The sequence below is a fragment of the Struthio camelus genome, chromosome 6, assembly GCF_040807025.1.
Source record: "Struthio camelus isolate bStrCam1 chromosome 6, bStrCam1.hap1, whole genome shotgun sequence".
NCBI lineage: Eukaryota > Metazoa > Chordata > Aves > Struthioniformes > Struthionidae > Struthio > Struthio camelus.
The window spans coordinates 26,805,016-26,826,237 of NC_090947.1; the positions used below are offsets into that span (position 1 = coordinate 26,805,016).

The 21,222-nt window shown below is 38.4% G+C and overlaps 1 protein-coding gene across 8 annotated transcripts in view; it reads right to left on the reverse strand.

Moving 5' to 3' along the window:
- SLC4A10 (solute carrier family 4 member 10) overlaps window positions 1-21,222 on the reverse strand; it is a 153,449-nt gene that overhangs the window by 79,469 nt on the left and 52,758 nt on the right. For all 8 annotated transcript variants that reach the window (XR_694208.2, XM_068948787.1, XM_068948786.1 and 5 more), the window contains exons 3-4: window positions 10,473-10,619; window positions 267-405 (exon numbers count right to left, since the gene is read on the reverse strand). Coding sequence is in view for 7 of the 8 variants with exons in the window: in XM_068948787.1 (XP_068804888.1) it covers window positions 267-405; window positions 10,473-10,619 (286 nt within the window). In the remaining variant the exon portion in view is untranslated. The remainder of the gene's footprint in view (window positions 1-266; window positions 406-10,472; window positions 10,620-21,222) is intronic.

Sequence of the window (21,222 nt, forward strand, 5' to 3'; positions counted from 1 at the left end):
GAAGCATATGTTTACTTTGATTGTTTCCCTTGATAGTCATTCTTACCTATGTATCATAAATCTAGATGCAAACATGTGGCTCTGAGAAATGACAAATACTGTAGTAATACTAGCAGCCTGAAGACTAATGTTGCAGTTTTATTTAACAGTTATATCCAGAATCTGTTCTTGTGGTTGCCACAGCTTTGAAATCTCTCTTAAATGTATCAGCAACCAACAGGTACAGATAGCTTTTAAAAAAAAAAAAAAAACATGAAAACACTCACCTTGCTGTCTCCCTCCATTCAGCGTCTTCTCCTTCACGCCAACAAATTTCATCAAGCTCAGTGAAGAGATCGTGAGGAATGTGTTCCTCATCATCATCTTCAGTTCCAAGAATAAACTGCACCCTTTGTGATGGGGTATCTGGGGGCAAAATAAAAATATCAAGTCCAGAACACTAATTTGATTACCTCAAGCAAGCAAATACCTAAAATTTCATGAGATTATCCAGATTCTTTTACCCACGTCACTTACTGCTACACATAAAACCTGATTATACTTTTGTTCTAAGCACATTTGTACACAAACACCTTCAGATTGAGACCTGTTCATTTACTGCAGTTGCTTAGCCTAATTAAATAAATACAACTAAAGACAGAATGCGACGTATAGAAGTATTTACTACTGGAGGCTAAAATGATGTCTGTTAGAAAAAAAGAAAGCTAGTAGCATAGACACAGCTGACAAAAGCCATTTACTTCATTGCTATAGAAATACTTTGCCACATCATAAGCCTAAACATACAGAGCTCTAGCTCAGTTCACAAAGCTGGAATATTAAGTTTGCATGCTGTGTTTTCCTTAGCAGGAATAAACTGTTAGGTCCCAAAAACCTCCCTAAAATTTCAATATTTAACTAGGAACTTAGAAAAGAATACATCATCAGTTACACCTACCATGGCTTGACCTTTGGTAAACACTTCTATGTAATTAGGCCGTTCCAGACAAACAAGCTATTTATCTGTCCCAACTTCCCCATTTTATTCTTCTTGTCTATCTTCCCTTTAAATTCATATTACCATTTCATAATCTTCTCACTACAAATCACTCAACAGATTTCAGAGATACACTACTCTTTCCATATTACTCAGAAACCAGAACTCAAAGTAATGTACTTGTATATTCAGTTTAATTGGTCAAATGTTGCAAGTCTAAAAAACCTCATTTTTATCAAAACGCAAATCTCAAGCTAACAACTCTGGAGGGAACCCAGCCTCTCCAGAAATTGTTATTTTTTCTGCTAATGTATTTTAGAGTTCCTAGAAGAACCAGAAATCCTTTGTGAGAGCTGACAGGGGTCATGCTGCCAGTCAGCTGAAAAATTCATTATCCAACAAAACAACTCAGCAATTCCTTGAACACTGTACAAATGAAGTTCTGTTTTACAACCATATTCCTACGACAAGCGATGCTATTTCCCATCCAACAGTGAAGAGCAATACTGTGTAGGACCCTTGAGCTCTTTGAATTTTTGGAATCTCTGAGAAGATAGCACTCGCTGAAGGTTAGTTAAAGAGCACATACAGTGCCGAGCAAAAATAATGAAATCGGCAACTGATACAGTAGATTAAATTTGGCAATAAAGATACCTTTTTTCTGTGGCAAACTTTTTAGAATAATGAAACAGCAAAAATACATGACAGTTTTCAATGTCACAAAATACTTGACAGTTTTTCTCAAACACAGTGTAAAGATACAGTATAGTGAAGTCTATCTACTCCCTCATAAAGCAAGGGAAAAAAAGCCAGGATGAAATATGGGGAAGTGGGGAGAAAGAGATGGCTTCAGGTAAAACTAGGAGCTCTGGAGACCCGTCCCTAAAGGGGGCAGAAATTACCTTTAGTGAATCATTAAAGAAGAGAGGTAACTTCCTTCACTTTAGCCTTGTTTTTATTATGTTTTTCAGTCTTTTCTCTCACTGTTTAATCCTCTTTTTTTCTTTAAGGCCATCTCTAACTTTCCCACTACTCTAGATCCACCTCCTCCATCTTCTCTCTGCTTTTTTAATGTTCCTTATCTCCACATTTTGGTTCATTCTAGAGCAGGATAAAGTAAATAGAACTATCAAGATTTAATTTGAAACTAGAGAGTGCATTTTGGTCAAAAAGAAGTGGGCAACTTATTCAGACCGACTCCCAGAAGGACTAAATTAAACGAAACATCATCTTACAAAGGACAGGAGTACATAATTAGTGACAGAACATGGAAAACAAGCTACATCTGAAAAGACCTAGACTGCAGAGAGAATCTGAGAACAGGCATCGCCAGGAACATCCAGTACTCTGGGTAAAATCAGCACTAGGAACTGATCTACAGCAACAGCTACTGTCAAGCAATATTGAGTAGCGTTTTACAGCAGAGCTCCATCTTTATGACAATTATTATATTCAAACAAATGCACATTTTCAACGTGGGAAGGAAAGCAGAGGATCAGAAACGCCTCAAAATCCGTTCAAGTCAGATAAGCGGTAACCAGGAAACACCATATTGCTGTGATTTGCTCTTTCTGGGTCTTCTGTGTAACATATGACTACTTGCCTGACAGCAGTGAGGAATCTATATAAGCAATAAAAAATACACTTAATTCTCTCCTTTCTTGTTAACACACCAGCAAAACTACTTGCTAGGTTCCAGATATATTTTTGTTGCTGGTAACTTCTATTTGTGTCAGAAATCTGCAAAGCAAAGCTTGATTTTCAGATATCAAGCTGGAAACTGAAAAAGAATGTTGTTCAATTTAGAATATGATGATTTATTTCAAGGACAAAAACATAACAGAATTAAACAGCAGCAGCAGAATGCAAAGAAAAAATCAGACCTATTGGTTTTATTTATAAAACTTAACAGGATTACTCATGTGAGCAATACCAGATGAATTCAGCTTTTATTCATAGGAGTAAAAATACCAAATATGTCATAAATGTGTTATATGGAAAATTAGTAATATGTGATTCAAAATCAGTATGAAAAAATATTTAAATTGCTGACTGTCAAACTGTGACAACTTAATCCCCAGTGTAAAGGCATATTTGCAAAATACGAAACTCAATTTCTTCAAAGGTAGGAAAACAGAAATTGGCCTAAGTATTATTATTAGTCCTCTATCCCTCCTTCAAGTAGAACAGCCAGGGTTTAAAAAAAAAACAAAAACAAAAACAAAACATTTTATTACTGCTATTTCTGAAAAAGCAATGAGAATAATCTAGACTAAGCTAAAAAATAAAGAGAGTGGGACCAATGTGCTAAAGTGTATTTCTATCACTACCATTGCTTTACATCAGAGCACAAAGAAATTAGAAGCAACATGGAACTGAAGTTGCACAAAAAGCAGCTGATGATTCTCCCAAGCTGCCTTAGCACCAGCTCAGGAAACACTCGAGGACCTGCTGGAACCAGGAAGAAAGTGGTTTGGTACACAGCAAGAGCAGGAACACTGTCAACAACCACCAGTGCCTCTCCAATGAACTGCCTCAGTCAGAAAAAGTTGAAGCAGCTTTCTGTTTGCTGTGGCTCTGCCACCCATGGGAGTCTCCCAGATTCAGCACTACACCTGGGCTTCCTGCTCTCATCACCTGTGCAGCACTCTCACAGAACAGCCAAAGGATCTCTGGTATCTCAAAATCATTGTACGTGTGCTATACAGCAGCTCATGCTCTAGTCTCTTTGTGAAAGCCAAAGACCACTAAAGTGCTCTGAGCAAAACCTCAGAATTCCAGCTGTAAAAAAATTATACCTCCACTGCGACATCAAAAGTGTAAAAATTGAGAGAGCTAGTGGATATGGTGTTGTCAAAAGCATGAATTCACACTGGGATTCAGTACTGCAGAAAGGACCTGACCCTGCAGCAACCTGACTGACACACTGCTATGATTACTCTCACCATAAGGTCACTAACATCCCTAAACTAAAAGCAAGATATGGGCATAGACATGCAAAAACAACGGAGCTGAAAGCCAGAACTGCTGGTAACCTAATTCCTGGAGGGCAACAGGAAAAGCTGTTCCCTGGAACAACACTGAATGGAGGCAGGAACAGCAGCATACACTACCATCCTGCCTTGCAAACTGCAATTGGCACTTCCCCCATTTAAACTACCCCAAGTACAACACCACTTCTGGGTCAGGACCGCTCCCCTCTTGCCACAGGGAACAAGGTGAATGCAAGAATTGGGGTGCAGTATAGAAAGCAGGATCACTCCCAGTCCCTCCATGGTAAGTTCAGGATAGGAAACAACCTGCCCCACCCCACCATTCAGACTGAAATACATCTCCTTCTCGGCACATGCCAGGGGGGTTCCTCCTGAGACAGGCAGGACTGTATGCTATCTGCCCAATCCATACCACAAGCAGAAACACAGCCTTGAGTATGTATAAAATGTATCCCAAATTTTGTCCTCTGTTCTTGATGAAGTTCATAAAGGGTATAAAAATGTACTTCTGATAACAGTCGTTCTATCAGTTCATTTGTCAGAACAGGACTTTGAATTATTAAGTCGGCTGAGAACCTGCTTCTAAGGGAAATATTAGTAGGTCAATATTTCTCCCAGGGGCCGGTAAAGGGAGTAGTAAAGACAGGCTACACACAGGGTAGCATGTAGTGAACTGGTTTAACAGCCTGAAGAAAAGTAAGACACAGTAAACATCAGTTCCCATGCTACGCAACTAGCTGCTGAGAGACAAAGGTGCGCCTGGGCACAAGATGATCAAAGGGGGCCTCTGCTGAGCCAAAGGGGCAAAAGTCCAAACTGCAGTGGGTGGAGGTGGGGAAGAGCCCTCATTCCCTTCCAAGGGGATTCAGCCAATCTCGTGATGAGTGTGGCAAACATCTATCCATATATTTTCTAGCTCGGGAAAACCTCCTAGCTTCTGGGTCACAGCCAGCATCCCACCATGGCCCCTGCGTTACACTGGGGCACGATTAGGCACACAGGATTCCCCACTCCCTGGTTCCCAAGGAGGTGGGTGCAAGATATTCAGGGCAAGGATGCAGATTCTTGTATTTCACAGATTCTCCTGGTTGAAACCTTGTAGAGCGGCCTTCAATAAAAAGGCAGACTGTTCTTTGGGTCACGTGTTAGTAGTTACCAGGACTTCTCACTGATGAGTTCTGTGCACAGAATATAAAAATACCAATTTTTAGACTGCATAAATTAATATAAATTAAAATCTTTTTACTGTGAAGTTTTACTTGGAAAAATGGATAAAAGATGTCCCTTTAAAGGTTGGAGCTTTACTGGACACACAGAAAAGAAAACAACAAGCAGGATACAGACACACCATACCTTTCTGAGAAGCCCTTAAAAACTGAGTGTTGGGGCTGGGAAAAAGTATTCCCTTCCTTGCTTCTCTGAAACTTTATCCCAGCATGTATAACCTTGTTTTTTTAGGTAACTCTCTCTGCATTTTCTCACATTAATTGCTTCCACTTATTCCTCTGTACACCTCAGGGCTATGACAAATAATCTTATCTTTCGGATCTGACAATAGGAACAATTCCCAAGCTTCTATTTCTCTCCTTTTTGCTAGATTCTTGTACCTGCAGCTATGATACACTATTTTAATCCAGATTTACTACAATCTGTTCCACAACTGCCTAGAGATTCAAGCTTCCCTCTGATTTCATCCTTCAGCAGACAAAGCCTACATTTAAGGGTAAGAGAACTCTCTTAAGAATCATACCATTTACAAATAATTAGATTTTTCCCATTAATAACCCACCACAGTTTGAGATTAGGTACTGAATATAGTCAGCTGGGTTCTCTGATTATGCTTTCTTCTAGCCTCTGTTGTCCTTCTCCTCCACTAACTGAGAGAAGTCTCCCTTGGCGAAGGTCTCACATTGCAAATTCACTTTTTTGTTTGCATTACCTTCCAACAGCCTTTCCTGAAACACTGCATAAAGTCCTCTGCTAGACTCACCTTGGACAGGAAACTCCAGGACTACTCAGCCTCCCTTGCCACATCTGGTATAATGAGTTACACATTAAAGTCTCTTTAAAATTAGAGAATTATTAAAGCCAGATTTTTGGAAAAACAAACCAAACCTTGCACAAGCCTCATCACACTCTAGTTCCAGAAGACTCCACAGGATGCTGAAAGCAAATCCCCAGTCCCACAGCTGTGTTCAATTTCACCAGCACAGCTGTCCTTAAAGACATATGGCAGAGAGCTCAAACCCTCCTATTCCACACCATTTTAAAACAGAAATATAAATACATTTCAACTCCAAATTGCTAGCACAAGAGACCTGTTTCATTGGTTACAGGCAAAAAATAGACATTGAAAACCACTGAAAATTGTCACTAAAATCCATGTGTGTACCAGGCTAGTGTAACCCTACCAGGCAAAGGGGAATCCGTGCCATACTTTCACACCACCATGCACCCACCAGCTAGTGGCCCTGTGGCTCAACGGTGCTGGCCCATGTGGCCGTCCCAGCAAACACCACGGAGGAGCCGCTCCAGGCTACAAATAGGAGGTTTTGCCAGATTAGTTTCAACTCAGATGAATTCCCTAATTTAATTCACTGAGCAGCCACAGTATTTGCACCACCACAAGGAAGGCTGTGGAGCAAGGTATGAGCAGAGCAGGGCCACTCTTTTCAGGGACAGTGCTAGTTTGAAGTAGTCATGAAACTGGAGACTTAATTATAACAGCAGTATTTCGGCCGGTAACGGTAGACTTCTTGAATAAAGCAAGCAGCATTAACACATTTTAGCGAGAGTAGATAATTTCACTGGATTTCTTCTCTTCCACAAATTACCAGGGAAGATGCTGGCAAGCAAGATTTTGAAATCACTTAGTTTACAATTTCTGTTACTCAAAAAGACTCTCCATGACCAAGGCATGAAATCTGAAAATTATGCAATTCAAAGGACATCGTTTCGGCAAAATGGAAACACCTTGTACAACCTCATCCTATTAAGAGGCAACAGACAAGCAACAAGGCACAGGTGTGAGAAAAAAAAGAAAACTTTCAATAAGGAGTCCATCTCCCAGATAGCTACCCAGCACTCCACTCCTTTTATTTCACTACTTTATATAGTATTTGTCTACAAACTCTGAATCTACACATTGAGAACAAGTGGGTTATTTTTGAAAAGTAACAGTAGAAAATTTAAAAAAAAGGTTTATCAGCCGGCATCAAAACATTCTCGAAAAACCTACTACCCACAGAAACTATCCCTCAGAAAGCAGCTGGTCTAGCTTTCCTAGCCAGGATTCAAAGGGTTACCAGGAAGCTTCCAATCATGGGCGTTATAATGAATGCAGGTGTTTTCTAACCATGCTGATACAAAGAAATTTGTTTAAAAATTAGCTAGAATTCATTGGATAGGAATCAGGTGGGCAGCTTCCACCCCCCCCCCCACCCCGACCCCAGTGGTACGTGGGGCCCAGCACAGCCCCACGATACCACGTGCACCTCACCAGCGCCCTCAATGCAGGAGGGACAATAGAGCAAGAACTGCACCTAAGGATGCCTCACAGATGAAGTTATAAATTATACAGTTATAAACTATGACAAAAAATAAGGCTGTATTCCATGCTTGGTTAACCGAGCAGTCTGGAGCACTTCATGTCTGAATATTTCAGGCCTTTTCTTGTTCCAGCATCTCTATTATTCAGTTGCTGCATCTTTGACTTTTGTAATATCTCCTTTCATGCTTCACTGCTTCAAAGCATTGTTATTTATTCTCTTGTATCATAAAAAAAATCTTCATTTACTTTTCTGACTTACTTCAAAGCACTGTCTTCTATCACCTGATCTTTCATAGTGCTTATTTGCTCTGTCTTTCTTCTTGCACCTGCTAGTTGCTGAAATTTTTTTCTTCTCCTCTTCCCCTCCAATTACAAAGAATATAGCCTCCTTGTATTAGGCAGAAAGACTTTACAAGGGCTCTACACTGAGAGGGAGCTAAGCATTTCTGCATGTTCAGTTAAATTAGAATGATTCATAAAGTAAGCGACTATTTCAGATCTGCTCTCTAAAATAGCAAACTCCCTACTGAGTTTGGCATAAAGATAAGGAATATGAAGAAACTGTGTGCACTTCTTAACAACTTTCTTCAGCTACTGAGCACTGCTTATAACCTTCTGGTCAGAAGGGTTACTGAGGCTTAATGGATCCCAATTCAGTGAGGGAAATAATAATATCTTTTGCTCCTTCCCAGTAAGAAAAGCATAGGAAAACTATTCTGTATATTCTCTCTATAGGTGATGGTTAGCCCAGGGTAGCACAACAGGCTGCCTGAAACTCCTATAAGGAAAATCTCTAGAAAAAGCAAGGATGTGGATGCAGACTAAAATTAATCCCAGTAAGATTTTGCCTGCCTACTCTGACCACACTTAACCCCTCTATCACTGTAAAATTTTAAGATTTGCCTTCACAAGAAAAGCCTGTTCACTGCTGTCTATGGGATGCCATCTTTCTGCTTGGGCGGATGTATCTCAAAGCTCAGTCAGAGTCTGGTTCTCTAGCCAAACGTCCAGGAGTCTGGATAGATGAGAAGAAAAAAATCCTCAAATTCTACTACTTAGACATAATTCCATGTTAAAAATTGGGTCTTTCCAAATTTTTCTGAACGTTTGCTAGGTCTGTCCTTGGCTCTTTGGAATCACCACTGTCATCACTCAAGCATTTTAAAGAGTATCTTCTGCATTCTCAATCTGAAGATGACTGTCCTGTTTCTGGCCTAGCCATTAATCTTCTCTGTCCTAGGCATTATAAAAGGAATAAATTATGTGCTATGATCTACTCATCCTTTAAGTGGTAATTATCATTCATTTTTAAGTGAATATCTGACTTAAAACAATGCAGTCCTGCACTAATCTCAAACAAGCACACCTGTAGACAAGTGCTGTAAATATCAACTTACATATGCGCTTCAGAACCAAATTTTAATATTACCGCTATTCTACTCTTGGAGCTCTCTTGAACAGGCTGTGATAGAGGCTGTGATTCTCACTAATAGAAAATCGTGCTGAATAACGTATTTTATCATATGCACAAGTGTCAAAGACTATAAAAGGACAGCTCCATTTATTTTTACTTTTGACATTAGGAAGGACACAAGCCTAGGTTTCTAGAAGTTGAAAGAACAGAACAAAGTTTTCAGCAAGGATGTGTCACATATTGGCACCTAAATAAAACCGGATGACTCAACAGAAGACATAGCTTCATAGTTTAAGATATCTCACTTCTTGGCTAATGTAACTTTTGATTGTTTCTTTTTAATCTGTCATTATATGTATACATACACATTCCTTTTTAAAGCTATTTTAATAACTTATGAACTCACTGTTGTTTTCCAAGAAACTGGCTTCAATATAGGTGACTTCATATATTCTAAACACATTCCAGGCAGACCCACCTCAGCCAACCTTTCCTTCAGTGTTTGTTCTTCAAAATATGTATCTACTAGGTTTGAAAAACAGTCTTGGCTTTTTCTTTTTTTTCTTTTCCTCAGAATAATTTACTGTGAAAGATTTAAGTATTTCAACTCTTTACAATACAGTTAACCATTTAAAATACACCTGCTCCAAAGATTTCTACATACATAATACATAATTCAGATTAAAATAGTCTTATAATTACTACTCTGTAACCTAAAATTACATTGGCCCTAATGATTTTAAAATATTCTTTTGTTGCACATTGACAAATGGTTTCCTATATATGCTTCCATTATACTTTCAGCACTTATAAGAGCACTGGACACAATTTCAGCACGTGCACTTTTTATTTTTGAACAGCAAGTAATATTCTCACATGGATTACGACAAAGCTTGACCAATTTATTCATGACTACCTTTTTTTGCTCTTTGTAGTGTTTTTGAATTTAAGAACTGGAGCATTTTAGGAGTTTTGTTTAATGTGTGAGGTTTGTTTATTAAAAGTTTTCTTCGTGTTTGCTCTCAAGTCTTCAGTTAGTGGACTAATCTCACAATGGCATGTTACAGTATCACATAAGGAAAAAGGCAAACAGAATCTGGATCACAGTTCATACCTGATAAAACACTGCCGCTTCAGTGACATCGACATCAGTACAAAACTAATCGTAAAGAACCACAGCTCCTTTGTGCTACGTTTCAGAGGCAAGTACCCAGAGCCTTCCCTGAGCACGGCTGTGCCATTCAGCAATATCAAGTACTTCCTGCTCATGGTGGTAGCAGCAATCTGCCTTAATGTGAACACTCAAGGACGGTCTCCTGCAGCGGTAGGAATTACTGCAAATTCCCAGGTATTCTCTGCCACTGGCTGCTGCCGTTCAGCAGAGGAACCAGTCTTGGCTTTCCAGCCTGGGGAGGCTGTGGTGTCAGGTACCCAAAGCCTCATTCCTAAGTGTCCAAACACTGAGAGGAGGACAGAGCGTGCATAGCCATACTGATGTTTACTATTAAAAGATCTCTGCAAAAATATAATTTATCTTACCAAAAGGAGGAGACTCTCGCCCATCTTCTAATCCTGAATCTCTCTCTCTGTCTCTCTTTCTGTGTTTATGTCCACGGTGTCTATGACGTCGGTGACTTTTTCTTCCACCCAGTGGCACATGAACTCCAATGAACAATGTTCGGTGGCCTATAAAGAAAATTACCTTTTAAAAAGGAACCGTGGCAAAATAAGAACAGTATTGACAACTATAGCAACATTAGATTATAACAGTAGAAACACTATTATAACTAATAGTTGTAATAGGCTTAATTATAATAATAATGATGGTGTAGTATCACAGATTTACAACTTCCGAATACAGGAGAAAATGCCAGTATAGAAGTTCACATAATAAAGTGCCAGATTTTTTTAATTCCATTTTGCATCTCTACATATGAGCTTTGTACAAAGCCAGAGAGGTACTCTGTGATGTGTTCTCCAGACTAGTAATATTAACAAATACATGGAATTCTTTCACGGAACATTTGAAAAAGTTGCTGTTTGCTTTGTGTGTGCAGGAACTTTACAGAACTCAAAGCTATTTATGAGCCAAACCTTAACAGGAAGGGGGAAAATTCACTGAGGGAAAAAAAAAAAAAACACACTATGAAAACTAGACTGCAAAATCCCTACAAAACTTTATGTGCCTGAATCATAAATACGTAGCTGGTAGCTTAGAGTGCTTTCATTTTTTCTGCTATTTCATTGAACAAATTAAATAAGAGACACACATTGCCATGCTTGCTTCCATCTTTGGCCCTTTGAGCCTGAGGAATTTTATGTTGCTGATCAAGCCCAAAAGATTTAGCTTTCTTAGCGATGTGGGCTAACAGGATCAGAGCACAGTAAAGCACACAGAAGGGAGAGAGTACCGGGGAAACGTACAGAAAGCACCATGAAATAGAACAAACGGGAAAGGAATCATGACTCACTATGCGCAGGTCTCCTACATTTACTCAGCAGAAACACATATTCCAAATTACTCATCTCAAATAACATTTATTTTCTCCTTGAAATGAACGTTAACACAGCTAGTGGATAATTGCTGCTTTGCTGTAATCATTCAGCAGTGTCAATCATCTGAAAAAGGTCAAGAACATTAAGCTAAGGTAGCACGTGATCTCTAATCCCATGGAGACTCCAGCAGGGGCAGAAAACACAGCAAGGCAGCATTTGTCACAATACATCACAGAAATTCAAGGCTGACAGGAATTCTCTGCAGAGGCAGAACTAAAAAAGCTGGAGCAAAGGCTCTGGACACCACACTATTTTATTTCATTTACTTTGATTCATGTAGAGGAGACCACAAAGCAGAGACATCAGTTTTATGGAGACTACTCTGGTATATTCAGATTTTCTGAAGCAAAAATCAAGAGTTGAAAAGTAATACTTTTTTAGATAATTCTCTTTCTCCTGATTATGTTTAGCTCAAGACATGATTTAGAGAGAACTGCTGCCTTCGATACATTTCAAATGTACTGCAATCAGTGGTGCATGAAAGAAGGAAAAACATGTGCCATAAAAAGAATTCATTAAAACGATATTGAAAGCACATCAGTAGTAATGCATTACTCAACACTTCCTTGAGTAGAAAAAAAACTGAACAACATTTTAAAAGGAATGGAGTTACCCTTCCTAAGACATTAATCATTCCCAGAGGTGCAAATAGATTACTTTAATTTAGTAATTTAATAAATTCCTGCTGCTTTGTGCTAGAGTGGGCATGCTTACCCTAGTTTTGTGCCACTTCTGTGTTCAGGTTGTACCTGAGTCAGGAAGTTCAGATTAAGGTTCACATTGCTTCATTTCCAGGGTTCTGAAACCAGGACCTGAGCCCAGGCTGTTCTTTATTCAATAAACCGGGAAATAGGCCCTAAAATGCCAAGTGGCTAGGTGACACAGGAATTTTACCTGTACAGACAGAATCAGTTCACACTGAAGAGAAATCAGCAATCTAGAAACTGAAAAGGATAACCAGAAACAATTAGAATGAATTTTATTCCTTCTGTGTGAATCTACTGAGGTCAGAGTTCTACTGAGGTGTAATTTCAATAAACACAGAGGGGAATCAATGCCTTGTAATGAGACTCAGGGCAAAGAAGAAGTAAGGAAATTCACAGAGAAAACAAAATAGTTTTCTATAGAAAAGTGACAGAGTGAAAAGCAAAAGTTTGCACAGTACCTACCTCAAATAGATCACGATTTCTGATTTTACTAGCATAGGGCTACACAGGCATTGCAGCACAGGTAACACTAGCAATTGCAAATTACATCAGTATATAAACTGGAGACATCAGCTACAATCTAACAACCATTCCTATATAGAATTTGCACACGCTTTTAACAGCTCAGCATAACAAAAATTGATTTATAACTCTTGTAAGCCAAATCTTCAAAGTATCATGCTGGGCAAAACTTTCAGAGGCACCACGTACTATGAAGTCTCATCACCCAAAAAAGGACTAAGTTGCTAATCAAAAATCTACATAAGAATTGATGTTTTATACTGTGTTCCATGTTTACAAAATAGATTTTTTCAAGAATTTTTATATTCTGATTTTTTTTGGATACCTGTGATTCCTTGCAACAAAATGACATCAGCCAGAGTCATCAATTATAATTTATTTCGTCGTCATTGTTGTTGTTGCTGTTACCGTTGCTGCTGTTGTATTTAGTCAGTTAGTTTGGTTTGCTTCTCCCCTTCTTCTGGAAACCCTCCTGTGACTGACCCTCATAAATTCCTTTTCTAAAATTTTTCAACTTAAAAAATGAAAAGTATCTTTTTATTCACTGCCTTTCAATCAAGGACTATGATTGATATGTTCTAAGGTATTTTGTGCATGCATGCACATATATATGCACATTGCCAAGTTCATGGAAATATATATAGGTAAGATGCCCTATGCATATACACATCTGTGGATTTGGACATACTTAAGAATTTGGTCCATGCTGTTTCTCAGAATAAACAGTAACTCTAATAGATAGAAAAGGACTTCTCCTGCTAATGCTTACTTCAAAAATAATTGAAGAATTTATATACAGAGAGAGGTTTATTCCTCTCCATAGTTATGTTATAAATTAAAAATTAGAATTAATTTGGACAACAGTGAGCCACATAATTTATCTGGACTTCCTGAGCTTTTTCAGTTAACCTTACATGGACATCAATAGAGAGTTTTATCAAGAAAGGACTGTGGCTTCATTCCCACAAAAGTACACACTGAACTAAATGTCAACTAATGCCACATGTCAATGGGAAAGCTAATCTTTGCTAAAAGCACATGCATAAGTATTTTCAGTATTAGGATTTAGGACTCAACCGTTTTTAAAAACGGCACCTCTGAGAAAATACATCAGTATACCAAGATTATTTACAATCTGAAGGCTTAATTAAAAAAAAAAAACTATAGACTGAATTGATCTGCTCTGCAATGTTACCTCTATCCAATGCTACAAATTCAGTGTTCAATTGTATACATTAAAGAAGAAAGAATGTTCTTAATCAGGTTGCACATAGCTGGAGAACAAAATTCAAAACATATTGTTAGTTTAAATCTATGCATTGATAGTGAAAGAGGCTTTGGCCCCTTGTGGTTTACCTTTGAGGTATTAAAACAATTTTTAAGTAAAAATATTTTAAGGATTTATGTCCTTGCTATAAAGTGCTCTTTTTAATTTTTACAGGATTATATTAATAAATCTAAAATATATTATAAAAGATTTGAAAAGGATCTTGTTAATTTAGTTTTCAGACCGATGAAAGTATATGTAAAATCAGGATTTCCCCTAAATTTTTAAGAAAAAGGGTTTTGTGCTGTAAATATCACAAGGCAGAATCACTAGATCAAAGTACGAATTCTTTGCCACAGAAAATACACACATGAAATATACATTATTAATATGAACACAACTAGTAGAGATATTTCTCAGAATAAAATCTAAGTAGAAGGGTTTGGGGGAGTTCTTTAATTCTGAAGAAGTAATTTTTTCTTTCCATTTTTGTAAGAACCCAAGAGCAATTTAACCACCTATAAAGGCAACTTCAGAACTGCAAACAACAAATGACAGATGTAACATCTAAAAATGGATTTTCAAAACCTGGCATTCTGGGTCACGCTACCTATCTTATTCATGAAATAAATGTTTAAAAAAAAAAGTGGGATTTCATAAGCTTTTAAAACACATATCTTAATTTATGGAGTTTGATTGCCTGCCTGCCTCTCTTAAGAGCTTTTGGAATTACAGCTGGAGTCCCATTACAATTGTCTGAATGGATGTAACACTGCAAGGGAGATGGGAAACTGAAAGAAAGGAACTGTAAATGTTTCCCTTAATTTAGAAAAACTTACAAAAGATCTTTATAACTGAATGCTGCCAGTACAGCCGTTTTTGCTCCCATGCCTCCCTTACTCCTTTCAAACACAGGTCTAACACAGAGCACACATGTGCAATAAAAGAACACATACATGCACATAGCATGTTCATCTCCCTCCTTCTCCATCCACAGAGGGTACAAGAGCCTGCTTTTTACACCACGCGTTTGAGACACAAGCCTTTACTTTCAGAGCTCTTTAGCGAACCAGCCAAGTCAGTGGCTATTGCATAAAAATGGGTTGTCCAGGATCTGACCATCCACAAGCTTCAGGTGCTCATGGTAAATCTTCAAGCTTTCCTGTGCTTGCTTCCACCAGAGAGACTTTGCAACTGCCGTGGGCCCCGCTGACACCTGGGCGTTCAGGTCTCTGCTCGCGGGCATGACTGCAAGGGGCAGATAGGGAAACAGATGGCTCTTGAAACATCTCCAGAAAGAGAGCAGATGCAGGCTATTGTGACCTACTAAGGAAACACACTGCAAAGTCAAGATGCCTTAAGAGAGAATACTGTGCCAGTGGTTCAGGCTAAGGATCTCTGTCCCAAAGGACAGCTGAATGCTGTGGGGCTGCAGACGGGTTTTTCCCTCTTCTGCAAAAGAGTCACTGCCTTGAAGTTTCTTCAGTGTTATGCACTGCCAGTTAAAGCTGAACTAAATGCAATTTTCTAGGCTTGGAAAATGAACAGTGAGGTAGAGACAGAAAACTAGCTGTCCATGAAGAATTTAAAAAAAAAAACTTGTTTTCCTTTACAGGAGAAAAAGTGATTATGGTGAATTGTGTAGGAGTTGAGAGTACATGACTCATTATTCATTATTGTAGTGCAGCAGGAAAGCAGAATTAAAAAGAAAGCAGAAAGGACAGAGGTAATGCTTCCTAAACCAACAATTTACATAGCTGGTTGTGGATATGGTTTGCTCAAGAAACATTTTCCCCTCTTTTATTGCCATGCTATAATTTGTGAGGAACTGACTGAAATGTCCTCACAAATTGCTAGGCCATACATGAAATGTATATGAAGGCTGAAGTACGTACCTCACACGTGAGGTTGGAGTACAGCAGTAATTACATAGAAAATTTTAAAATTTTACGTCCCTGCCCCAAGAAAGCATTTGAGGACAGTATTCACTAACATGGAGCACAAGAGCGTCTCACTGAAGTCATTAAAGTTAAGGACCAGCTAAAGAGCACTAATGGATCACCGCACTCCCAACAAACCTACCCTTTCACAAGCTATTTTTCCAGGTGGGGGCAGGACCAAAAAAAATCTTTTTAACCATACTTATATTCCTTCCCTATTTCCATATGTTGCTCCAGAGGAGCTCAGAAGTGTTGTGTGCCCTGTCTTGTTACAAGATCAAGTCTTAGCCCTGCCAGACAACAGAAAAAAAAGGTCAGCAGAGACAGGATGGGGAAGGATCCTCTCAGACACAAATGCGCCGTTCACTGAGGTAAAGGGAAGCTGTGTTGATCGGAGGGAAGAAATTGACCTATATTTCTGAATTGGCAACAAACAAAAAGAAAAAAAAATGCAAACTCAATACTAGCTCAACTGTATGTTAGAAACTGAACATTTCCATCTTCTGATTCTGCAGTTTGGTCAAGCACATTATGCAGCTTTCATTAGATTGGCAAGTAGTTGGGTAAAAAAACAGAAGTGCTAATAACAGAATATGAAAATACCACTGAAATAATTTATGGGTAAAGTATCAAGTTACCGTCATGATCCACAAGGTTATATAAAGCAATTTTAGAATACAACAAATTTAATCTCTTTTTCTGCTCACATATCTTCCATGAGCAGAGCTAACTTTATTATGAAACTAGTTGTTTTATGCCAGTTTCATTTATCAGAATTTCACAGGGAAATATTGGTCCCCACAAATATGGACAAGGTTTTGTTTCAGTAAAGGTCAGAGCAAAGCCAAACACCAAAACCTAAAGCTTCTGATGAACAAAAGACTGTGGCTTTCAGCCAGTGCTACATGATAACTTGTTAGCTTTCATTATTTCACTATTCTTCACATAAACTTTCAAAGCAATTTTGTCAAAACGTCCAGCGTAATGATTCACAAATCTTCAAGGCGAACTACTTTTCCACAAACAGGGAACAACTCGGAAGGGAGAGCAGACTCAAGGAAAGGAACCAAATCAGGAGACTGCCAAGCAAGAGCACAGGCAGAGCTCAGAAGAAAACAGTAAGAAAGATCTCAAGGAATATTAGGAAACACAGGTAAAAGCAGACAAAACTAGATGAGAGCCACTATGGAAAGACGTATCTTGGAAACAAGAAAGGAAACAAGCTAGGGCATGTAATACCTGCTAAGCAACAAAATGAAAGAATTTTGTGCTTGTAAAGCCAAAACGGCTCTTTTCAGGAGAGCCATTCACAGAAGGCTACAGCCCTAGAGCTCCATCCAGCATTCCCAGCACAAGCTAACTCAGATCTCTTTCAAACTCTTTACTTCCACAGCTTACGCTCTGCCCCTCCAAGTCCAGCGAGCACCACTGCAAAAGAGCACAAGGCAGCTCAGCACAAACGTCAGTATGAATGTGGTACCCAAGGGAAGCAGCAGCAAGGAGGCCTAGAGCATGGGATCTGCGCTGACAGGGCTAACAAATTATCCAAATTGGCTGTAGCTTCCTGGCAGCCACGGGGAGGGGAGAGGCCTAGATCGATGATCCTATCTGGCCAAGCAGAATTAGTAGCTCACTTCCTTCTATGTGGGGGCAAGGCTGAGACAAGGCCAACAGGTTAATATGATTAATGTTCCTTCAGTCCTGTGAGCTAGGATAGGAGCTACATCTTATTAATTTTCAGGTAAATAACGTCAGTGGAAGATAGATGCGCAATTACGTAATTTCTGTAGAACTGTCCACCCTCTGAGACTGAAAAACCCGCTTCATTATCTGCTCTGAAGCAACTCTGATTTTTACTAAATAATATATGGACATTAGCGGTCAATCAAAGCGAGTTTTTCATATATTAACACTAACTGTATATAATTAACATTTCATGAAAATAGTTTTTAATTTAGGGCAAAAAACTATAAGAAATCTAAAATGAAATAATTACTAAAAAAACCTTTTTAAAAAGAGAATAGTGAAATACTTAGGAATTTTCTTTTTTTTTTGTCAGCAAGATGCCTACTATCAAAATTAATCTTCATGTAGGTTGCTAAAGACAAAGCATTTCTGCAAGCACATTAAAATTTTTTTTTATATATATTAAGGTTAAATCCTCAGCTTCTGCATCATAGTGTTGTACCAGTCATATTTTTTTATTTTTAATCTAGTTTGAATTCTTGTGTGACTTTCAGTTAACCAGTTCACGCAATCTAAATTTTGTCATCAGTGTCACAATGCATATTCTGCTGTACAGTGATTTCTGTACTGGCTACGGTATTTTATGTGCCTTGAGAGGCATGACAGAATGCACTTCCTGACTTGACTTCCCAGGAGAAAAATTTTTCCCATACTCCACTTATGTCGAGAAAATGTATGAAACAGAAGAGGCTTGGGCAAAATCTTGACTTTTCTGAATCAATGACTGTTTTGCTATTCGCTTCCACAGAACCAGAATTTATCCTTGATTCCCTCCTGGACCTCCACCTAATGGTGCCAGCTATCTCCTTATCAAATCAGGCCACAGTAATACCCAGAGCTGCTCTAAGGCAATTCTGCAACCTTTCCCCCAAGATCCAGGACCAGCAGCTGACCACTACCAGCGAGCACTGTCATGGAAAAGCATTTTCACTCTCAGCTGCTATACTGATACAGCAGGCATGAACAAAAAAACCTTAGTTTGAGTACACTTAGGGTCATTCCTTTTGCATATCTGTATTGTTCAAAGGTCTCAGCACATGATCTGACAGCTTCTGAGGTCTCCAGACATTTAGAGACAAATTCAAACACTTTTAATCTTTGAGGGGAACACAAAGTACATGCATCTGTTTTGTCAGAAAACTCCTACTACTAAATACGCATAGAAGCAACAGCAGACAGCCAGAGATGATAACCAGGAGTAAGCTAAGTGCAATTATTTGCTGATGTGCACATCTGTTCACGAACACATGCCTACCTGCCCCTGCAGGGGTAAGCATAGGGCCTGCTCTTTTACACTGAAATACATCAGTATCCAGAATCAGAGCGTAATTCTCCCTGAAGAATTCCACCGCTGATCAAAATAAGAGCATATTTATTTCGGTACAAATATTGTCTGTATATACACTGAAAGACAACAGGCAAAATATTTGATTATAACCAAGGGAGCTAGACTGCTTGTTTTGCTTTCAGGAATGATGTCTCTCTCCCTTCATTAATGCAATAGTCAGATAAATGACCTGTCCTGTATTAGTGACTGATCTTGACCTTATGACTTAGTAAAATGAATTAGGTGGAAAAATCATTCATGCTGAAATTATGAATGCTAAAGCTCTGCATGCAATCTACTTCTGAAGTGCCACAAAGCTTAAATAAAAAAAAAATTTAAAGAAAAAATTTAAAGTATATGTTGTAAGCAACATTTATGCCATTAAGATGAGCACCACATCTTTTCTATTCCCATGAAAGAGCACTGCAATTCCTGCCCTATCTCCCAAAATTTTTACCACACTGCTCAAGGAAAGAAAATACTGATTTAGACAGACTAAGGCAAAATTCTGGCTTTGCAGATGTCCTGCTGGGCAGTATTCATCACCATGATATTTTATGCTTTCAGCAAGATACATACTTGCAATGCGTTTGCACAATGGCTGCCCCAAAATATGCAAACACAAATATTTGCCAGTCTAAGAAATTTCAATTGAAAATTTTAGTAGAGATTTAAATTAGTATTTCTGACATCTGAATGCTAACGGTCTAAAATTAAGCAGCAGCAAAATACTTACAATTTTAAGATTTGTTTAATTAAGAAAGCTGAATATCAAATTTCAGATTAAAACAACATTGAGTTCTTCACAAAAGCTGCAGTTTGTAAAATGGTTCCGATATGGTGTTGCACAAACTTTAACCCTGTCAGCACAAGTCTTTACTATAATATTCAGTAACTAGCTATTTACATTTTTAATATATAAACCCAATCAAATGTCTGCCAAAGAGCTAATTACATAACATGTTAATTATCTAATTATATGATTTTCACTAAGCTATGCAATTAGCACCTGATTATATAATTTCATATTTTATAACTGAAACCTGTTACGTAATTAGGAAAAAGGTAAATTTTCAGCAGAATTCATCACAATGTACACTGGATAAGAATAAGACAGTGACATGTGCCTGCGTCATCTCCACTGTTTCCAGATGGAAAAGTGCCTAGATGTGCTGTGAAACGATTGGACATGCTGTTAAGAGAAACTGCATTATTAAAATTTACAACCTTTTCAAACCTTTTTATTTCACTCAGTATTTCTGGATACAGCAATTATATATTTAAAGATACTAATCTGATCTTAGAGTAGACATGAAATTTATCTGAGAAAGCTAACTGTGTAAGAGTAATTGTTCTCTTAGAACGTTATGAAATACTGTGATTTTGTTTGAAAGAAAAGTGGACTCATTGGGTAACTACAGGATTTTTCAGTGCCCCAAACAACTAAAATTGATAGAAAGACTGGACAGGGGAGGGGGCCACTGCAATATTCTGGTTTCTATTTCATCATTTCATCCTAGGAGCAGTTTTTTTAAAAGAAAATTTTCAGCCATATTTCACAGGAGCAACTCTGCTATCATAGGATGGTAGAGAAAGATTGTAATTAAATGCAGTTTTTGAAATAACAGCTGTTAAAACTGTTATACAGGTTTTTGGGTTCCATGTACTCACAAGGTGAATAGTAATTCTGTTTACCATAAAGCTTGAGTTTACCCATATGACTGAGCTTAAAAGAGGTCATTTTCCAGCAAGTTGCCCATTTTTAAAATTCCTCCTTACCACATGAACAACTCAGCAAAAGGATGTACTTCTGGGTAGAATCCCCCCAAAATAACACTGCACTTCACAGAGAAGGGAAGGTAGATGGCCTGGTTCTAGCAGATGGTTCCCTAGGGACACCAGATGCAATGGTTTTACCTTGCCCAAAGATGTGATAAAGTGACTAAAGACTATAGAAGACAAGAGGAGCAAGATTCAAAAAAAGAGTTTTGCGTGCCTAAATCTAAAATTGTGATCATCAGCCCAACACGCTAGCAGCCACTCACCCCAGAGACATCAAAACCCTGAAAACTTTGAAATCCACCTTTGCATGTGTTCAGAATTGCCCTGGACTAAGCAGAGGGGTCCACAGCTGACATACACTACATTGCATGATGTTTCAGATCCCTCTATGAGAGATTACCTCATATAGACCAACATAGCTAGTCCCCTTTCAAAATGCTTT